The 20,687-nt window shown below is 40.7% G+C and overlaps 1 protein-coding gene across 1 annotated transcript; it reads left to right on the top strand.

The window, feature by feature from the left end:
• The first annotated feature begins 12,151 nt into the window (after positions 1-12,151).
• LOC112172926 (guanine nucleotide-binding protein subunit beta-2) lies at positions 12,152-18,303 on the top strand. The gene is made up of 6 exons (XM_024310429.2): positions 12,152-12,489; positions 12,601-12,695; positions 13,887-14,311; positions 14,935-15,292; positions 17,088-17,201; positions 17,966-18,303. The coding sequence occupies exons 1-6, from the start codon at positions 12,384-12,386 to the stop codon at positions 17,999-18,001; spliced, it is 1,134 nt and encodes a 377-aa protein (XP_024166197.1). The 5' UTR covers positions 12,152-12,383; the 3' UTR covers positions 18,002-18,303.
• The last annotated feature ends 2,384 nt before the right edge of the window (positions 18,304-20,687 follow it).

Genomic DNA, 20,687 nt, shown 5'->3' with positions numbered 1-20,687 from the left:
TCCAAGCTTAGCATAATTGGCTTCCTCTTGATCTATCCTCATAGGTTACCTTCAGAGCCTGCTCTTATCCATTGTAACTATGGAACTTCTGCTAGTGAACAATCAAGGAACTTTACAGTTCATTAATTGATAGAAGATCAATGTCCTTCGACTCCTCAATAGAGCAAACAATATAGTTGAATTTGTCACTCAATGATCGAAGTATCTTTCCACCACTATAACATCTCTCATTTGTTCACCATGAACCCTCATCTTATTAGCAATAAACATCACTCTTGAGAAATTGTTAACGTTAGAGATTGAGCGAGATCTCTAGTTAGCTATAAATAAAGAGAGAGAGAGAGAGAGAGAGATTGACACAAGATGTATAGTGGTTCGCCTCCGCATGAGCGGGAGACTACGTCCACTTGAAAGCTATACTAGTGTGTCGAGCCTTGCGGCCTAACAAGATTACAAGAGATGTAATGAATGTGTTGAGTTGTGGGAGGAGGCATTCCTTTTATAGATGAAGGAATGCTTCTCATTTACTTGTTCTTCGATGTGGGACAAGCAAAGTTACTATTCTAGTCTATTTAACATGTAGAAAGCTATGTTATGGGGGCATCTTGGCAAGGGCGGAAAGGTGGCTTCCCGGTGGCGGATTTGCGACTTCCGGATACCGCCGCGTAGCCTGAACATAGGGCTACACGATGCATGTCTCGGTTGGGCCTTGCCATGTCTTGTGGATGTCCCAAAGTAGGTGTTACTTATGCTTGGTGATGTAGTAAATACTCCATATTATTGGAGGTATGTACAAGTCCCCGAAGTCCCCGAGTAAGAGTAGCTTCTTGGTTGGGGAGTTCAAATCATGAAGTCATCAAGCATAAGTAACCGGGCGGTACGGAGCCCCTACAAGTCCCCGAACTCCGTAAGCAAGAAGGGACTCGTGAACCTGCAAAACAAAGACAAAAAAACAGGCATATGTAGGATTCTCGTTGCATTGGGCAACAAATGTGAGTTGCACTGATATGCGTTGGCATATACGAACGTACGGGGTGCATGATACATGTTGATGTATACACCCGAATGGCGCGGAGTACGATCGCTTATGATGTACAAACTCGAGAACGCGTATGGTCGTGTGAGCATATGGATTGCATACGATAAATGTAAGTTGTATGAGCATTGCGGAGGTAAGCGTTTGTAATTCGTGAATGATGAATACGTGAACGCTTAAGTTTGTTTGGTTGTCGCTCGTGTTAATGGAACGCGAAAAGAATTCAATTTGTCACGGGCGACAGATGGTAGAAGAATTCAATGTTCCATTAACGTGTTGTGTGTCGAGTAGACATGAGTGTAAAGCTCGAGGATTGCCGGGCAGGCATGAGCGGAAAAGTTAGGGTTGCCGGGAAGGCATGAGCGGAAGCTCGTGGGTTGCCTGGAAGGCATGAGCGGGAAGCTCGTGGGTGCCGCGAAGGCATGAGCGGGAAGCTCGTGAGCGGAAGCTCGAGGGTTGCCGGGAAGGCATGAGCGGAAACTCGGGGGTGCCGGGAAGGCATGAGCGGAAGCTCGTGGGTTGCTGGGAAGGCATGAGCGGAAGCTCGTGGGTGCCGGGAAGGCATGAGCGGAAAGCTCGTGAGCGGAAGCTCAAGGGTTGCCGGGAAGGCATGAGCGGAAGCTCGGGGTGCCAGGAAGGCATGAGCGGAAGCTCGTGGGTGCCGGGAAGGCATGAGCGGGAAGCTCGTGAGCGGAAGCTCAAGGGTTGCCGGGAAGGCATGAGCGGAAGCTCGGGGTGCCGCGAAGGCATGAGCGGGAAGCTCGTGAGCGGAAGCTCAAGGGTTGCCGGGAAGGCATGAGCGGAAGCTCGGGGTGCCGCGAAGGCATGAGCGGGAAGCTCGTGAGCGGAAGCTCAAGGGTTGCCGGGAAGGCATGAGCGGAAGCTCGGGGTGCCGCGAAGGCATGAGCGGGAAGCTCGTGAGCGGAAGCTCAAGGGTTGCCGGGAAGGCATGAGCGGAAGCTCGGGGTGCCGCGAAGGCATGAGCGGGAAGCTCGTGAGCGGAAGCTCAAGGGTTGCCGGGAAGGCATGAGCGGAAGCTCGTGGGTTGCCTGGAAGGCATGAGCGGGAAGCTCGTGGGTGCCGCGAAGGCATGAGCGGAAAGCTCGTGAGCGGAAGCTCAAGGGTTGCCGGGAAGGCATGAGCGGAAGCTCGGGGTTCCGCGAAGGCATTAACGGGTAGCTCGACGGTGATGCCCTGAGGCATGAGCGTTGCCGTTGCTAATTATGCTGGGCTGTATGTATAAGTCCCCGAAGTCCCCAGTCAAGGAGGGTGTTCTTGCGGGTTGATACCAAAGCGTAGCTTTGTGCCGTATATCAGGCATAATTAGTGCGAGTGCGTCGTCCATCTAGAATTGGTTGGAGCGAACGCTTTTGCCCTTTCGGGTGGGCCCCTGCTAGGCCCGCCAGGGAGTCCCCCACTCCTGGCTATAGACCTCCGTATGGTCGGAAAATTGTTTGATGAGGGGAGCTGCGCGGAGCAGAGGGTGTTGGGTAGCGAGCCCAATCTTAGATACCCAAGCGTCGGGGTTAACTGCCGGATCAATGGCTGCCGTGGGCTGTGTTAACTAGTCCCTAGCTGTTTTCTCGAATGAGAAACTTGACTGCAATGCCGTGTAGCGGTCATTGTCATTATGAGGCGTTGCCTTACCGCCTGGCGGTTGAATGAAAAATGATAAACACATAGAGCAAGTAATAAAATTTTGTTTGAGTGTCCCATACTTATTTAATTTTGCAATTAAATAGGAGCATGGCATATGTGTATAGCATGTACTTGTAGTAAAGTTGCTAATAACATTGTATTATTGTAAACTTGCTTAGAGATCGTTTGAGATCGGTATACGAAGCATGGCATATCTAGCATGTGAGACCTAGAAAGTGTTGCCAAATCTACGAAATGTTGTAGGCATGCTTAGAAGTTTATGGGAGCATGTAAAAGCATATCAAGTGTGATATATTGTAGTCATGCTTAGAAGTAGTAAAAGCATGGTATTGGCATGGTAGTAGCTCTAATTGCAAGAGCGTAAAGATAAGAGGAAGGCACTTATCTTAGGCCGGTTTGGAGGCTAGCGGAGTTGGCCGAGCATGACGCTCCATTGCTCCGGCGGAGTTTCTTTGTAGAGAGATGATGATTTCATTACTTGCGGAGGTAATTGGTGATTATATCTCCTTGAAACAAAATAGGTGATTAGTACATGGGTATGTAAAATCAACAATAGTATTTTGTATATATACATATCTATTTTGAATGTTGAATTTGCGGGAAATATACAAACTCTTTATTATATGTGAGGGCAATTGAAACATGGCCGTGATGGCAGCGTTTATATGTAAATGCAATAGTCATATGGTAAAGTGAGATAATCACTTTGATATACATATGCCATAGCCTTTATATGTACGTATGATTTCCTGCCTATGTCAGAAGCATGAGCCTATTTTGTCAGTTCTTGTGTGTATACCGAAGACATATATAGTAGATATGTTCAAGCGGCATCCATATATCATGGCATCATGTCTTTATAATTGTCTTGTGTGATAATTGGAACATGGTAAACTATCCGTTGCAATGATAAATGGCAGGATATACTTTTATATTGGAGTACGTGGCTAATTAGCATGACAATGAATATATGTCATGATGCATGTGAGAAGCAACTGAGTAGGTGTGCAGACAAGTGTCCATGCCATTAATGCGTGGCACTTTGTACTCCATGGAGCATGCATATAGTTGAAAACATGCATATGGCGGAGCATGTATATAGTTGAAAACATGACAAGTGTGTTGCATCGTTGCAGCAGCTATGCTACGTGCCAGTGTGTCTGAGGTCTATATATGTATATAAAATGCTTTGACCCTGCACAAGGGGAGCAAAAGTTGAAAACTTATCTCCTGCTCTTAGCCACAAGCGTGGACGTGCTGCTGTGTCGGCAGAGGCGGGAACGCATGCCTATTCGGAGAAAAGTATGAGCCCAGGTGATTTGCTAGCGGAGAAGCCAAAAAGACGAGCGAGCGCTGCAACTGTTTTATAGTGGCTCTGTTTGCGCTTGGCGGTGGCGGAGGGGTGCCTAGCGGTTGGCTGGGGGGTGCCCAGCGGTTGGCTGAGGGGTGCCCAGCGGTTGAAGCTAGCGGTGCTCTGATTGTAGTTGGGCGGTGTGTGTTCAGCAGGATGAAGTTCGGCGGAGCGGAGGTTTCCGCTGAGGGGAGGAGTTGTGGCTGGCAGAGATTAGCGGGAGAAGCGCCGCTGGTGGTTCTCTAGCGGAGAAGCTAGACGGAGCCTTGGCCAGCGGTGAAGTCCAACGGAGGGGACCAGCGGAACATGGCCGGCAGTGGGCTGTGGCGGAAACTCCGAGCTCAGCGGAGACTCGACGGAATTGGAGTTTAGCGGAGCTTTGAGTTTGGCGGAGCGTAACTCAGCGGAGGAAGAGTTCGGCGGATGAGGAGTTCGACGGTGACCAGTCCAGCGGGAGCGAATGTTGGGCGGCGGAGCTTGGTCAGTTGATCCCTGGCCAGCGGTATCTTGGCCGACGGTAGCGGAGGCTTGCCAAGGAAGGTACCCAGTGGTGAAGCCGTGTTGAAGTCCGGCGGAGAAGCTCGTGGGGGATGTTCAGCGGTGAAATCCAGCAGTGGAGTCCAGCGGAACATGGCCGGTGGTACCGCTGACCGAGATCGGCGGTGCCGCTGAAGAAGTTTGGCGGTGGAGACTCGGAGTAACTTCCTAGAGCAGAGGTTCTCGGCGGTGTTTCACTCAGCGGTGGAGGCTAGCGGTGCATAGTGTGGCGGAAGATTTTCCGTCGGAGGTTAGCTAGCGATCCGTTTCCGGAGGATGGCCTACTGGCGGTAGCAGTCAAGCTTGCCGGCGGTGCCTAGCCGAGCGGAGGTGAAGCTTTGGCTAGCGAAGCTCGCTCGGCGGTAGGCCTGGTAGAGGTCAAGCTTGCTGGCGGAGCAGAGCTGGCATCGAGCCCGGTGAAGAAGGGTTGCTGCAGTTCTCTGGGCTGAGCGGTGGAGCACCGGTTGAGCAGTTTGCGGAGCAGGGGCAATGCTGAGGAGTTGGGCGGAGCTGTTCGGCGGATCATAGAGGACCAGCGGAGCCATAGGGCAGCGTTGCAGATCGTCATCTTCATGCCCTGGGTGCCCAGAGAAGATGGCTGGGTGTCCAGAGAAATTTGGCGGCCAATTTTTTTTTTTTTTTTTTTTTTTTTTTTTTTGAAGGTTCAGCGTTGACCAAAAGTTGACCAAGCCTTGTTCGGCGTTGACCTTTGTGAGTTGGGCGTTGACCAACCCCGCCGAGCGTTGACCAGCCCAGCTGGGCGTTGACCGACCCCGCCGGGCGTTGACCGACTCTGCTGGACGTTGACCAACCCAAATTTGATGTTGAATGAGCGTTGACTCGACACTTTTGGGTCAAAGTTCGTGGTAGGTGACGAAGCCTTTGTGTTGGCTTCCCACAGACGGCGCCAATGTTAACGTTAGAGATTGAGCGAGATCTCTAGTTAGCTATAAATAAAGAGAGAGAGAGAGAGAGAGAGATTGACACAAGATGTATAGTGGTTCGCCTCCGCATGAGCGGGAGACTACGTCCACTTGAAAGCTATACTAGTGTGTCGAGCCTTGCGGCCTAACAAGATTACAAGAGATGTAATGAATGTGTTGAGTTGTGGGAGGAGGCATTCCTTTTATAGATGAAGGAATGCTTCTCATTTACTTGTTCTTCGATGTGGGACAAGCAAAGTTACTATTCTAGTCTATTTAACATGTAGAAAGCTATGTTATGGGGGCATCTTGGCAAGGGCGGAAAGGTGGCTTCCCGGTGGCGGATTTGCGACTTCCGGATACCGCCGCGTAGCCTGAACATAGGGCTACACGATGCATGTCTCGGTTGGGCCTTGCCATGTCTTGTGGATGTCCCAAAGTAGGTGTTACTTATGCTTGGTGATGTAGTAAATACTCCATATTATTGGAGGTATGTACAGAAATAGTCAGAAATACCCTCACCAGACTTCATCTTAAGAGTTTCAAACTCTATGCAAAGTGCTTGAAGAATAGATCGCTTCACCCTTTCATTGCCTTCGTATTCCTTCTTCATGGAGTCCCATATCTGTTTGGATGTGTCTTTATTGAGGATGGTTTCTAGAATGGTTCGATCAATAGCTTGAAACAAACAGCTCTTCACCTTCAAGTCCTTTAGCTTCACCTCATCAAGTTACTTCTGTTGCACCTCTATCAATTCTGCACAGCTTTCTAGCTCAACATAACCAATTTCCGCAAGACTTCAATACTCCTTAGATCTTAGGAAATTTTCCATTAGCATGCTCCAGTGATCATAATGACCATCAAAGAGAGGAATGGCATGTTGCACAAAGTTCCCTTCAATCGTCATCTCTTACTGCTGCAAATCACAAAGGTTGCTGCTTTGTTTCTTCAGGCTTAGTGGGGGGCTCTGATACTAGAATGTTGTAAATCAAAACTTGAATAGAACGAACTCAAAACAAACTGGGAGAATGACTTACTTTATTGATCAACAACTTTGGCTAATAAATAGCTTTACAAGAACTAACTGAAAGTAAATGTGCAGCCCACATTTTACACTAACAAATAAAGTGGTAAAGTGCAAAGGAGTGAGTCAAAGCAAGAAACAAACACCCTAGTTAATAGGGATTATTCAAACAGAAAGTAAAAACCTAATGTGCAAGGAATCCCAACACTTGACAATTATGCTCATATTCTTTTGATGGATGCAAAGGAAGTAGATTTTCTTCCTTAATTTAAAGGAGAAGTGTTAGCTACTTATGAGGCATTTGTGGTAGACATCAAGTCTAGCTTTTGTTATGGTTCTTTGTAATATTGTATTATCTTTGTGATTGTGATTAGGTATCACACCTCTTAGCTAAATATGCGTTTATGTTCCTTTAACTTTCACATGTGGATTTGTTCTAACTCCAGATGGCTAAAACATGTACTGTTTGATGAGGTTTAGCCCTGATATAAATAAAGTTTATTTCAACAAAAACAAATGTCCGGGTAAGAAAATAATTTGATAAATCAAAATGGATTAGGATGTAATAACCTCTATTTGGGGTGCATTTAGGCCAACCATTTTCAATTGTTTGTGAAAATAAAATTGTTACCGCCAGAGGACTTAAGCCTAAAAGAATCTATAAACCTTGTAATTCCAAATATAATCTTTTTGTGGAAAAATTAATTATTATTGCAATTCTTATTTATGTGTGCTAGTAAAGAAAACTCTTCTCATGTATAGATATATTTTGAAAACTACATGAAAAACATTAGAAATGAAGTTTTCATTTGCTCAAATATATGTGTGGTGTAAATCAAACCTCCCATGAAATCCTCTTGCTTGGGATAGAAACATTATTGACTGGCTTGAGTTTGGTTCAGTCGATTCTAGAAGCAAGCACATCCTTATTCAGTAAGAGTATAAAGAAGTTACATTTTATACGTATAATTTTTCTTTAACAGATACATTGAATTTTCTCAAGAGAAAATGAAAAAACACAGCGAGTATAGAGGGAAATATCTTAATGGAAAAAAATCCAGCCATTGTTTTACCCCTAGAATCAAATCAGTCCATTATTATGTCGCCCATGGTTTTTTCTGCGAATGACCAGTCGTTTACTCCAAAACAGTCTTCGTCTTCTCCTATAAAAAGGACTTAAACTCTTATCAATCTTCATCCTTAGTTCTGCAATCACTAATAGCTTTAGATTCCAATAGAGAGAATAGTGAAGATTTTTAAGGCCCCCTTAAGGTTATGATTAGGAGGAAGAAGACGATTGTAGAGTAAGAGAGCTTGATAATGGCTATAATCTACTCATTGGATCCACGATTTACCAGAGATATATTTCTCCAAGTTTATTGATTGGTAGTAGTTTAATTATTATTATGTTTTCATGGTGTGATATTGATTGTGTCTCTATATTTTATTAAGTCACAGGCTCACAGCACCCTCATCGTCGGACATGTTTGGGTCTTGTTAAGAAATTCCTCTCCTATCACGGGGTGTGGTTGGAGTGAGTGTTGGGAGAAAAGCAATACCCACTTGATTAGTATGGTAATAGAGCCATGCAAAAGGAAGGGAAAGGGTGTGGCGAGGCAACTGGAGTTATAGGACAAAGTTTTTAGCCGGGTCAACGATTTACCAAACTCTTGCCGCTAAGATTATTTTTAATTGACAGAGTTGTACATCAAAATCTAGTGTAATGAATTTTGTCAATAAGTTTGCTATCATTCAAGAATTATTTTCATGTTTATGGCTACTTAAAACGAGTTCGTTATGAAAGTTTAATATTATCTTAGATATATTTTGAATAGTTTACTTGCAATTAACATGTGTAATCATGAAACTGACAGAACCAAAGAATGAAGAAAGTTAGGACACAAGGTTAAAAGAAAAGTTTAGGCAGGTTGTTGCCTTGTTATACCTCATTGAACATATGTCTTTCATTTTTAATTCATTAGTTATAAGAAAGAGAATGAAACCTTATCTAGCTTAATCCTAATTTAATTCTCAAACCCCACCACTTAAGCAGTTGGACTGATTCCAATAGCTTTTTGTTTTTAATTTAGGGTAGTGAAATTCACACTTCACATTTTACAATCTACACTCCTCATTTCATTTTTTAGTAGAAGTTTATATAAAAGACAATACTAAAGAAAAAAATTTAAGTTACCAAAAAAGGAAACATGAAGTGTAGGTTGTAAAATGAGGAGTGTGAATTTTAAAAAAACACTGTGAGAAAAAATTTATTAAGAGAATTCCAAAAAAAAAAAACAATTAGAGAATGAAGAAATGAAGTCTGAATCTCTACAAATGATAATAGAAAATATTGATGTGCAGTTTTTATTTGAAAATTTTATCATTGCGGTGAAATCTTATTTTCTTGAAGTGGCATGAATTTGAAGATGAAAACAAAATTTGAAAATATGCATTTCACCGTGATCGGATATCTTCTAAATATTTGAGGTGGCTTCATAAGAGGAAGCTAACCGAGTCTACTAATAATATATTTCAGATAAGAGGAATGCTAGCAACTTTTCCCATCCACCTTCACTTTCTACCTTTCCCACTTATTGATTGACATGTGTCATCTTATTTCACTCAAAACTATAGCATTTAATATTTTACAAACTAAGTAGAGCACCCACTACCTAAGATCCAGATCATGGGTTTGAGTCACCATGGGGGTAGGATTGAAATCTTTTGATCCTCTTTAAATATAAAAAAAAATAGTAATAAAAAAATAAAAAAAGAGTATTATATTTTCCAGATATACCCCTAATTATTGTAGAATCAACTATTTCTTATTTTCTTATATTTCCATTCAAATAATTCTTCTTCTTCCTGATTAATAATAATAATAAAAAAGTCTCTCTTCCTTTCTCTCTCCGAACAATTCTTCTTTCTCTCATTGTCTTCTTCATCTTCGTCTTCCTCCTTTTCCTTTCTGTTTGTATCATTAATTCTTCTTTGGTGCAATACTAATTCTTTTTTGATTTAAGAGCAAATGCACCAGTGAACCAAGGGCAATTGCTGATTTGTCAACTAAATTGGTACTACCAATTCACTATTCATTTCAAATTGGCAATTGCCTCTAACTTACACAATGCACTAATGAAAGGCAATTTGCCTACCAATCTACTATTCACACTTCAAATTTGAATAATTCAATAATTCAAAATAATGTTAAATTTGGTGTGAGAAATTAAGGGGAAGGAATGAGTATTTATAGAATTTTTAGAAATAAATTTCAGATTTAAAAAAAAAAAAAAATCTTTTGAATCAATTTTTGGGTAAAAACAAAAGCAAAAAAATTACCATTGATATTTAATTACAACCATTGGATTGAGATCCAACAGCCATAATTTTAAACCGTTGCATGTTTGTGTGTTTTCAAAATAGAATTGTTGGCAGAAGATATGCAGCCCACCTTAATCAGTTGGGCATTTCATTGGGCAATAATCAGTCAACCAATTGCCCAGACAACTAGTCCCCACGTGGGCCCCAGCAATTAGTCAGACAATATTTTGTTGGTGCATTGCCCAATTGTTAGTAATTGCCCAATTGGTCCACCAATCAAACCACCGGTGCATTTGCTCTAATACAAACCTTCTTGGAACATTTGCATAGCTCTGAGAAGAAAAAAGAATTTCACACCCAGACAAAACAAGTTTCCAACACCAGATCAAACAAAATTTCAACCCACAATATAATGAAATACCAAAACCAAATACCAATTATAAACCTTCTGGTTCAATTATATAGCCTAGATCAAAGAAATTTTCCACGCTCTCAATGTAGAATTAATGAAAAACGAAAAATATAGAAATAATGATTGAAGCCTAGAAACCTTCATTGTTGTTTGCATTCCTTTTTTTTTGTTTGAAAGAAGGCAAAAGCCAATATATTGATCAAAAGCCAGAATGACCCTTACATACCCTTCCGCTGCCATAAGACAGACAAGAAGATATGTTAGTACCCACAGTGGTACATAGAACTAGACCACTCATTTGACATTGAATACATCGTAGACATGGCAGGATCCCCCTTCCGGAGGTGCTAGAAAATAGAAGAACCCGGCCCTCGCAACCTAACTTTGAAAACCAGTGAATCTAGTTGCCTATAGACCTCAATTTGTGTACAACTAGAGACACTGAGACTTAAGTCGACAAAACCAAGACCCAATACTAAACTAGATAGGAAAAAATCCATTAGACAGCCCCAGAAAAGGCCTACATAGAAATTAGACAAAACTAATAAATATAGGGTTGGGCCAATGGCCTAAACCCTAGCCCCAAATAATGGACTAAACCCTAGCCCCAAATAATGGACTAGGTCAGAACCCTAGCCCAACTGTTCGTGGCCCAATAGGGCAGTCCACCAAGGAATAGCACCAAGCCCAACAATCTGGTAAAGTCTAGTCCAACTTCTCCACCAAAGCCCCGTCGTGCCTCACCGTCTGGCCAAGTTCCGGCTCACCCACATCACTCGATTGGAGTCACCACGAGCCGCCCCTCCACGCCATCATCCCGGTGATCGAAGTTGTTCCGAGCCACGCCGCCACGACATGCATCAGCCCAGAAAACAAATCCTGACCAGGCCTCGAACCCCACCACAATCGAACCATGGCACTCGATAATCCAAAACACCCAGCAGCAGGGATCGTTCACCAAACCGTAAAGCACAAAACACCGCCGTGGTCGCCCTCCCAGCCGAACCATCTGACTAAGCCAGTGCATATTCCTCCGACCGACTCCTATGGACATGTAGATCTCCCATCCGGCAACAAACCCCACGGCAGCGGCAAGGCTGGAGGCAAGCACCGAGGCCCGGGCGCCGTCGGACGAGACTGGATTCAAGCGGTTGAGGGCCTTAGGGTTTCTCAAGGTGAGAGAGAAACTTTCAATAATATTTGGTTGCATAAAATTTACAAGTTATTCGAATATAGGTGTTGGGTGTCTTTACTGTTGTTTGCATTCCCTGTTCTTAGATCATGTAGTTTAATTCTAGGTTTTAATCAAAATTGAATCAGAATTTGAATAATAGGTCATCAATGTTCTTCAATCATGGTGATTTGTTATAATTAATATGATCATCTGAATTGGATTTTTGTATAGAGAACGAGGAAGAAATTCTTCATTCTTCTCCCGTTGGGGGGAGAGAGAGAGTGATGAGAAAAGAATTTAAGTAGAAAGAAGAAAAATGATAAAATTATTCATAAGCAATAATTAGGGGCATATTCGGAAGAAATTAAAGTCAGTTTTTGCAATATTAATGTCATGAATTTGAGTGAAATGTATCGTCAATTAATAAGTGAGAAAAAGTAGAAAGAGAAGGTAGATACGAAACGTTGCTAGCATTTCTCCAGATAGTGGGGGCTTTATTTCAAAAAAAAACATTAAATGGCGGACTCTAAGCCTTCGAAGGCTAATTGTAACGGTAAGCATTCTCACTTTCTCAGTGTTTCACACGTCAGCTGTGACATAGAACAAAAATTGACAAGTGGATCGAGGTGGGTCCAGTATCCGTCAGTGAGTTGCAATTACACTTGTGCCCTTGACGGTGCCACTCACCAAGTCATAGCGTCGTCTTCTTCTTCAAACTCTCTCTCTCTCTCTCTCTCTGCTCATCTTCACTGACTTGTTCAGAGCGGTGACTCTTCTCGCCTTCTTCACCTTTCTGACAGAGCCCTTCCTCTTCCTCTTCCTCCCCCTCGTGGCCCGCTCGCAAGTTCAGAATTCCAAATTGGAGAAGAGAACAGGAAGCAATGGAAACCCTAGCTTCGCTTTGAATCGGTCCATGATCGAATCCTGAGCTCGAATTCCGCGAGCAATGTCAGTCGCCGAGCTCAAGGAGCGCCACGCGGCGGCCAGCGAGACGGTCAACTCGCTCCGGGAGCGGTTGAAGCAGAAGCGAGCCTCGTTGCTGGACACCGATGGTAATTAAGTAATTACTGTTTACTAAATAGAGAGAGAGAGAGAGAGTAGAGATTGAAATGTTGTTGTTGTTTTTGGGGGTTTGGGAATCTAATTGGTGAAATTGTTTGCAGTGGCTGGTTATGCAAGGTCTCAGGGGAAGGCTGCGCTTACTTTTGGCCCTACTGATCTTGTTTGCTGCAGAACATTGCAGGGTCATACCGGGAAGGTATTCGGCTTTCTTTAGTTGTTTGAATGAACTGCACATTTCTATGGGTTGAATGAATAACTAGGAATCGGTGTTGCGAAATGTGCCTTTAAAGAGTATCGGGCTATAATTTGAGATTGTGAATTGTGAAAGTTAAAAACTGTTAGGGATGATTTTTTAGGGTAATTTAGCTGTTTACATAAGAAGCACTAGATGCGGTATATGAGAGAGAAGAGGAAGCAAGTAGAAAAGTGAGGTAGGTTGATTAATGATGTGGATAAGTTAAATGTGTTGAAGGGAGTGACCTAACAGTTCAAGACATTTTAGATAGATGGAATAGTATTTCCAGGATTGTTGAAGTGAAAAATGGCCTAGGAGCAGAAATTGGAAAGATGTGTCAAATCTATCTATGGATTATAAGTCCAACCAAAATTGAAGATTTGCAAGAGTTGCTTAAGATCATGGTGCAAGAAAAATATGTAGGACAATATAAGGGTAAACCCCAATTGAACCCCAAAGAGTTGCTCTCTCATCCATAATGTTTCTTAACTGAACAATGTTCTTGTTGAAACCCACTATATATATTATTAAAAGAAGCCATGACCTGTTGGATATGGATCTACGTCTACCCATGCTTCTTTTAATTAGTCTATTTTGAACTTTGGGTGTAGAGGGTTAAAGTTGTCCGTTTAATAGAAGATTAGTGTAGAGAGCAACTCTTCGGGTGTATATGGAGCTAGACATGGAGGCCTGGTTTGTTTTGCGGAAAGGAAAATAATTCCTTTGCCTTTGCCATGGGATGGTATACTTATGAAGTTTGTTGAAGTTGAGTGGATAGCAAGTTATTTAGTTATACTGGGATGATTCAGTAACAGTTGCACATTCATCACAAAGTCTTTTTATTCCTTTCCCCTCCTTTTCATAAACTTCTGCTCTTGAATTTTGGTTAATTGTGCTTTCTAGTCCCTAACACTGCAGACTATCTATGGCTCCATTTCCTTTTTGTTTGGTTGCCTTCTGAAGTAATCAAATGGACCATTGGTGGTTTTTTTTTTTTTTTTCATTCATTTGATTATCATAGTTGTGAACTTGTGATGCGCCTTTAAGAAGATGAGGTTATGTCTTTTTTATGCAAAAAAAAAAAAAAAAAAAGGAAAGAAAGAAAGATAATGATGAGGTTATTAAGATTTTTACTCACAAAGGCCATTTCAGGTGTATTCATTAGATTGGACTCCAGAAAGGAATCGAATTGTTAGTGCATCCCAAGATGGGAGATTGATAGTCTGGAATGCACTAACAAGCCAGAAGACCCATGCCATAAAGCTGCCTTGTGCATGGGTCATGACTTGTGCTTTTTCACCAACTGGTCAATCTGTTGCTTGTGGTGGTCTTGATAGTGTTTGCTCGATATTCAACTTGAGTTCCCCGTGCGACAAGGATGGGAATCTGCCCGTGTCAAGAACGCTTAATGGGCATAAGGGTTATGTTTCTGCTTGCCAATATGTTCCAGATGAAGATACTCACCTGATTACTGGATCCGGTGACCAAACATGTGTCTTGTGGGATATTACTACTGGACTCAGGACTTCAGTTTTTGGAGGCGAGTTTCAGTCTGGACATACTGCAGACGTACTGAGGTATGCTATTGCATCAGGTTCTTGAATGTGATTGTATTAAATAAACATATGCATATTGTTGAGAACAAAATAACCATTTTTATTCAACACATCTTTATCTCCCAGCATTACAAGTTGATGCATACAGACAGAAGTGGTTCAAGTCATCTTAATAATTTTGCAAATTATAACTCATGAACAATTTTTTTCTTTTTAATTAATCTACAATGAAATTCATTGTTTTAGCGTTTCCTAGGTTTGCTAATGGAAGGAATTATCTTTTCACATTCAGGTTATTGATTTTACAAATGGCAATGTTTGGTCTAATTGTTTAGTGCGGTGAGAAACTGTGACTACATTTCCAGTCATCCTTGTTAAAGTTTCAGGGTAGCCCTTCATTTGAAGGTTTCTCTTAGAAATTATGGTCATTTATGATTAATGTTCTTGTTGCTTGTTACATTATTTGATCTTATACCACACATAAGTTAATCCTGAAATATGGACGAATTTTCCATAAAACCATAATATTTCCTTGTTGTCTGTGTTATTTTCTGATCGTGAAGATTCTAAATGTGACATCCACCTTGGTGATGGTGACTTGATGTGGCAAGTGATTAACAGGAATGTTTTTTACATTCTTTCAGTGTCTCCATCTGTCAAACCAACTCGAGAATGTTTGTATCTGGTTCTTGTGATGCAACCACGCGATTGTGGGACACTCGTGTTGCAAGTCGAGCAGTGCGGACTTTTCATGGTCATGAGGGAGATGTCAATGCAGTGAAGTTCTTTCCAGATGGTAATAGATTTGGAACTGGGTCAGATGATGGAACTTGTAGGTTATTTGACATAAGGACTGGCCACCAACTCCAAGTATACCACCAGCAACATGGTGATAATGAAAGCCCACCTGTGAAAACCATTGCATTCTCAATATCAGGAAGGCTTCTGTTTGCTGGATACACAAATGGTGATTGCTATGTATGGGATACTTTGTTGGCAAGGGTATGTGTATTTTAAAGTCAATTTTATTCTTCATTTTTTGCCTACCTTTATCCCTTTTACTTTTGCATCTTCAGTTAAGGCCACTTTACTGTATAAGAAAAACAACTGCTGATGCTGTATGATCATGTTGTCTTGTAGTAAAGATATTTGGAAGTAAAAGGATTTCATTCAGCATGTTTATATGGCAACTTCTGTATTACATACATCATTTGTTTTGTGAGCAATATTACATAGAATTGATGTATAATTCAGTCTCTTTGTATATAAATTAATTTGTGATTGTCAAGTATTACTTCTAATCTGCATTGAATGAATCAGTGGTAACATAATGTAAATAAGTGAATTTTTGGAGTTAGGATGAGGTTATCTGTATCTATGCAATTATAGTTCTTTTCTGCAATTAGCAGGGTGTTGTTTATGTGAATGTAGTATAGTTTTAGTTATTTAAAGCTTTTATTGTGTTTCTTAGTTAAGGGTTAGTGTAGTCTTTTCCTAAGGTGTAAAGTTTCTTATGCGCTAGAGGTTTCCTCTCTTTATAAATAATATCTCTTTGGCCTCTGCTATGATTAAGCAAGCCGCCACTTTCTTCTCTCTTAACTTTTGGTTTACCATATTCTAACAGTTTATGGTTTAAATCAACTGGTTCCATTGAATTGGTGGTGGTAATATGAAGATCTTATCGTCCACTAACCATGTGTCTCCTAGTTTGTTGTACTTGATATATTCTTAATATAAGTTTAACTTTCATTGGTGAAAATATAGTCGATTATTTTATCTGTGATAGCTATTCGTTTAAACTGCATCTTGGATTTTGCAAGATTTCTGGGTTAGCTATCTAGCCATATAATCATGTGATAAAGTTTGTTGGTCTACTGCTATTCCCAAAAGCTGAAGGGGTTGTTTACTAACCATGATGAAGGAAAATAGTCGCTCCCAAATAATAACACCACCGAGTTTATTTTATTTTATTTTTTGAGAAAATTTGGGACTCCCTCTTTTCCATTTTGATTTTTTTTTTTTTTGGGGGGGGGGGGGGGGGGGGGGGCGTGTTAGGTACTGATTCCTACTCCTTAAGTGTAAATTTTTATATACCAAATTACCCTCATATTCTTACAATAATCCAAAAACACTGTTATGTTTTTCAAAACACAAACTTTTGAACCAAAAAACACTCATGTGTTTCTACTTAAATTTCGGATGCTAGTAGACATCTTAATAATAGTTATTTTTGTTCACCCCCTTTGCATCTTTTCTTCCTCTCTCTGACTCCTCATCCTCAACGTAAAAGCGCCATAAGCTGTTAGGATGTAGGCCAACCATGGTTTTATATTCTTAAATCCCCTCATATGTAGGTCTCTCTCCACTAGTAGTGTCCTACATATAAACTTCAATGTATGTAGTCAATTCAAGGATTCAGCTCAGGATCTCTTTGCTTTCCGATGGTAAAGTTTTAGTTTTCCAGTATTGCAGAAACCGCTCTTTTAGGGCCGCCAACATTCAACATGGTGGTTAAATAGTATCAAAATAACATAGCCTTGCATGCCATTTGAAGACAAAAGTTCAGTAAACATCGTTCATTGGAAAGTGTTATTTATCCATGCTGCATTATGTGAAATTCAGATTCCGGATATTCTTCTGAATGAAAGTAATTATACTTTTGAAATGTCCTAGTAATAATCTGTAGGTGATCCTGTTGATTAGTCTTCAATTGTATTTTTAACATTAACTTGTGCATGATGAATTTTGTTCATGTAAAAGGATCAAGTGTCTAATATTGTCTGTTGTTCTGTGGCAGGTGGTTTTGAACTTGGGATCTCTCCAAAACTCACATGAGGCCCAGATTAGCTGTTTGGGTTTGTCAGCTGATGGAAGTGCATTGTGTACTGGAAGTTGGGATACTAATTTAAAGGTTAGGCTCTGTTGTTTAATTTAGACACGCAATGTACTTGGGAGAAAAAACCATATTTACTAAATTCTTTTATTTTTTTCTTTCTTTCTTATTGTATCTGTTTCCTACTTAAAAAGGTGAGAAACTGAGGCAGTGTATATCAATGCTTAGGGTTTACTATTTATAATACGTCGACCCGCAATATTTCTTTATTTTTCTTTTTCCAAGATAGACATTGTATGTTACATGCTTTTGGTCTGGTTCAATTTCTATATCTGTAAACAAGGTACTTCTAGTTTATGCTATGCTCTGAGATTTATGTTAACAATAGGAACTTCTGTTTAGAATTTGAAGATGCAGTATAGGGTCCAAGCTTTTCAGTATGTTATCGCAATTTTCCTTCATAGGCACTATGACTACTGAGCTTTACTGATCGACCACCTCTCTGAGATATACTTGCACAGCAATTTTGTTAAATGAATGTGTTGATATACATGTATCAACCATCTCCTTTCCAAACAAGTTAAATCCTAGATAAGATATTACTTTTCGGATTGATTGATCCTGGCATTAATTGCAAGGCATTATGGTATAAGTTGTCTTTGTTGCAAGGCATTATGGTATTAGTTGTCTTTTGTTCAATTGGTTTTCTTCCTTGTGTTCTCATCAAGCAAACATGTGTTCCTGGTTAGAAAAGAGTTCTATAACGTTTATTGCTTATTCTAGGTTTGACATCTCAAAGAGAACAATTTATGACATGTTTTTGTTTTGTGTTTGCGCTGCAGATATGGGCTTTTGGAGGGCATAGGAAAATAATTTGAGCAGCATAGTTCTCATCTCATATTGTCTATCCTCAATTTCAGCTCTTCTCACACCCATTATTCTCCATGGTTCTCATAGTATATCCTGTGTAGCTTTCTTTCTGTTGTTGATTGAGTTACTCAGTTTGAGGAACTAGGATCCAGTGTGTTGCTTGTTGTAAACCTCGAATTGAAAAACTGGCCATTTTAATATTGGGAAAAGTATACATTTCTTTAGAACTTGGGGCCGGATAAACAGTCTTTGTATGTAGGTACTCTCACACAATTTTAATGTTCTTTGCCTGAGTATATCTCACCCTCGATATGTAGGTACTCTCACACCAAGTAGCCTCCATTAGAATCCTATAATGAATGATTTTTCTTCCCTTCCTAAGTGGATTTCTCTATCCCTATTCTATCGTCTCAACTCTGAAGCCCTGAACACCCTGCAGCATGTTGTGTCCACTGGTTTGGCCTAATGGTTTGACATTGGGGTATGTATGTATATATATATATATAGAGACATTTTTTTCGGCCTGAAGGCGGGCTTAATTTTGTTTGGAGCTTTTTGTTGCCATCGTTAAATGAACCTCTACTAAAACTAGGATTTATTCAGGAATAGGATACACGTGACGTGGTTTGGCAAAGTTCTCGGGTACTTCTATGACACTACCATAAGATCCGACCATCAACAATTCCAGACCAACCGACGTACTCCTCCTCGTGTAATATATTTGCAGTGCTTCTAATATATCGGTATTAATTAAATAAAAAAAACCTAAACCAAATCCAGCCAGGGAAAACTGATGTTTTTCCTCGGAATGATTGGATTTGTATCTGTCGACTGTGAACATTGAGCAACCCATTCATACTTGATTGGTGGATTCAGTATATCCTCTTCTGATTATACAATTTCTTATTCTTTCTCTTCAATTAAATATTGTCTGATTGAACTTTGATGGCTAAACGGCCGGTTAACAAGAAGTGACTTTCCACGACTCATTGGTCCGATCTTCTTCTAAGATGTTGTCTCCATTGCCAAACAGATGGATTCCTTTGAGGATTTTGTTACTGCAGGTGCAGTCATGGAAATCAGCTGTCATAGAGGAAAACTTTACCGGCCGATCCACACATCAAGTTGACGTATACTCCCGAAATGGATGGAACGACCATCCGTGAGTTTCACAACCTGAAAAAAGGTAAGCTTTGCAAACTTAATTTTGCCAGAAACTGCTGACAAGTTGTGTTGCTCTTCTTTAGGATGGCTCATGACTCAATCTCAATATCTCAAACTTAATTTATCGCATCCTTTAAATCAAAAGACAGTTGAGCTGCCACATAACTTGCTATATGAAAAGTATTATCAGCATGATAATCTGGCTAGTAATGTAATCGACATGTACGATCAGTTCGCTGTGAAAAAGTTTGTGCTATCAGCAAGTCCTTCTTGGACCTCGGATTACATGGTCATGGTTCTTTATAGCTCAGAGATATAGGCATTTTGCAGACCAGAAGAAGACAATGAATGGAGCATGATTAATAGGCCTTATTTTCTAGACATTAATTATTATCAAGGACAATTTTATGCTGTCGACTGTTCTGGCAATGTAATGGTTTGTGACATTGAAGGTCCTAAGAAACCAAAGACTAGGGTTGTTGTTTGAGCTATGACAATGGTATTTATAAGTCCTTGTATTCAGAAATTATACCTGGTGGAATTAGAGGTGGGACTTTGTTCGTGGTTTCGCGAACTAGTTCGCTAAGCGAAAGATTTATCTATGAAACCAAGGAGTTTAGGGCTTTTGAGGTGCCATTTGGTAATGGCAATTGGTTGGACTCGGAGGTAAAGACCTTGGGAAATAGAAGCTAGTTCGTAGGTACTAATTCTTCATTCTCAGTCGATGCAACAAAGCACTCTGGATGCAACGCCAATTGTAGATATCTCACGGGTGACTTTTATGGGTTCCAACGCAAGGACATTGGTGTTTTTAATATGACAAATGGAAAAATCGAGCCACTACTTGAAGAAACCCCTAATTCTTTATTGCAACATTTGTGGATTGAACCAAGTTTCTAATTGGAATAGCCCTCTGTTTAATCCCTTGCAATAGAGATTTTTTTTGTCTCTAATTTTTAGTTTATTGTTTCTTTCGTTTTTGTTTGAGAGGTTTTGGTTGGATTCCCCACTCTTTTTGCTTGTGCTTTTTTTTTTTTCCTTTTTTGGACGGGTTCAATGGTTCATGTGTTATCCAAGTGATAAAATTTGTATAATGGTACATTAGTATTTATATTATGTTGATGCCATATTGTTTGATCATAGATGATAATTTAATTACATTGATGCCATATATGTCTGTACCTCTGTTTTCAACAAGAATTCATCAGCATTGCTTGTAGTATAAGGTATTCAACAACTGGGAAGTAATCACAATTAGTACATAATTGTTTTTGCAATTTGCAGATTTCAGTTGAATTTTAAGCTTGTTTAGGATGTAATGAACGTTTTGAGCAAATTGAGGTGAATGACATATATAAATTGGCCGTTATCAACTCTTGCACCTTTTACTAATCACATGAATTAAGAACTTACTCATCACTGGTGAGAACTGAGAAGGGTGACTTCAGTGGCACAAGCAACAATGGGTTAAGATAGGCCATCTGGGTATGGTCCATGACTCCATGGCAATGCCCAATGCAGGCACGTACT

The sequence above is a fragment of the Rosa chinensis genome, chromosome 6 (assembly GCF_002994745.2).
Source record: "Rosa chinensis cultivar Old Blush chromosome 6, RchiOBHm-V2, whole genome shotgun sequence".
Taxonomy (NCBI): domain Eukaryota; kingdom Viridiplantae; phylum Streptophyta; class Magnoliopsida; order Rosales; family Rosaceae; genus Rosa; species Rosa chinensis.
Note: the sequence above shows the minus strand (reverse complement) of the source record. Positions and strands in the feature narration are given on the sequence as shown.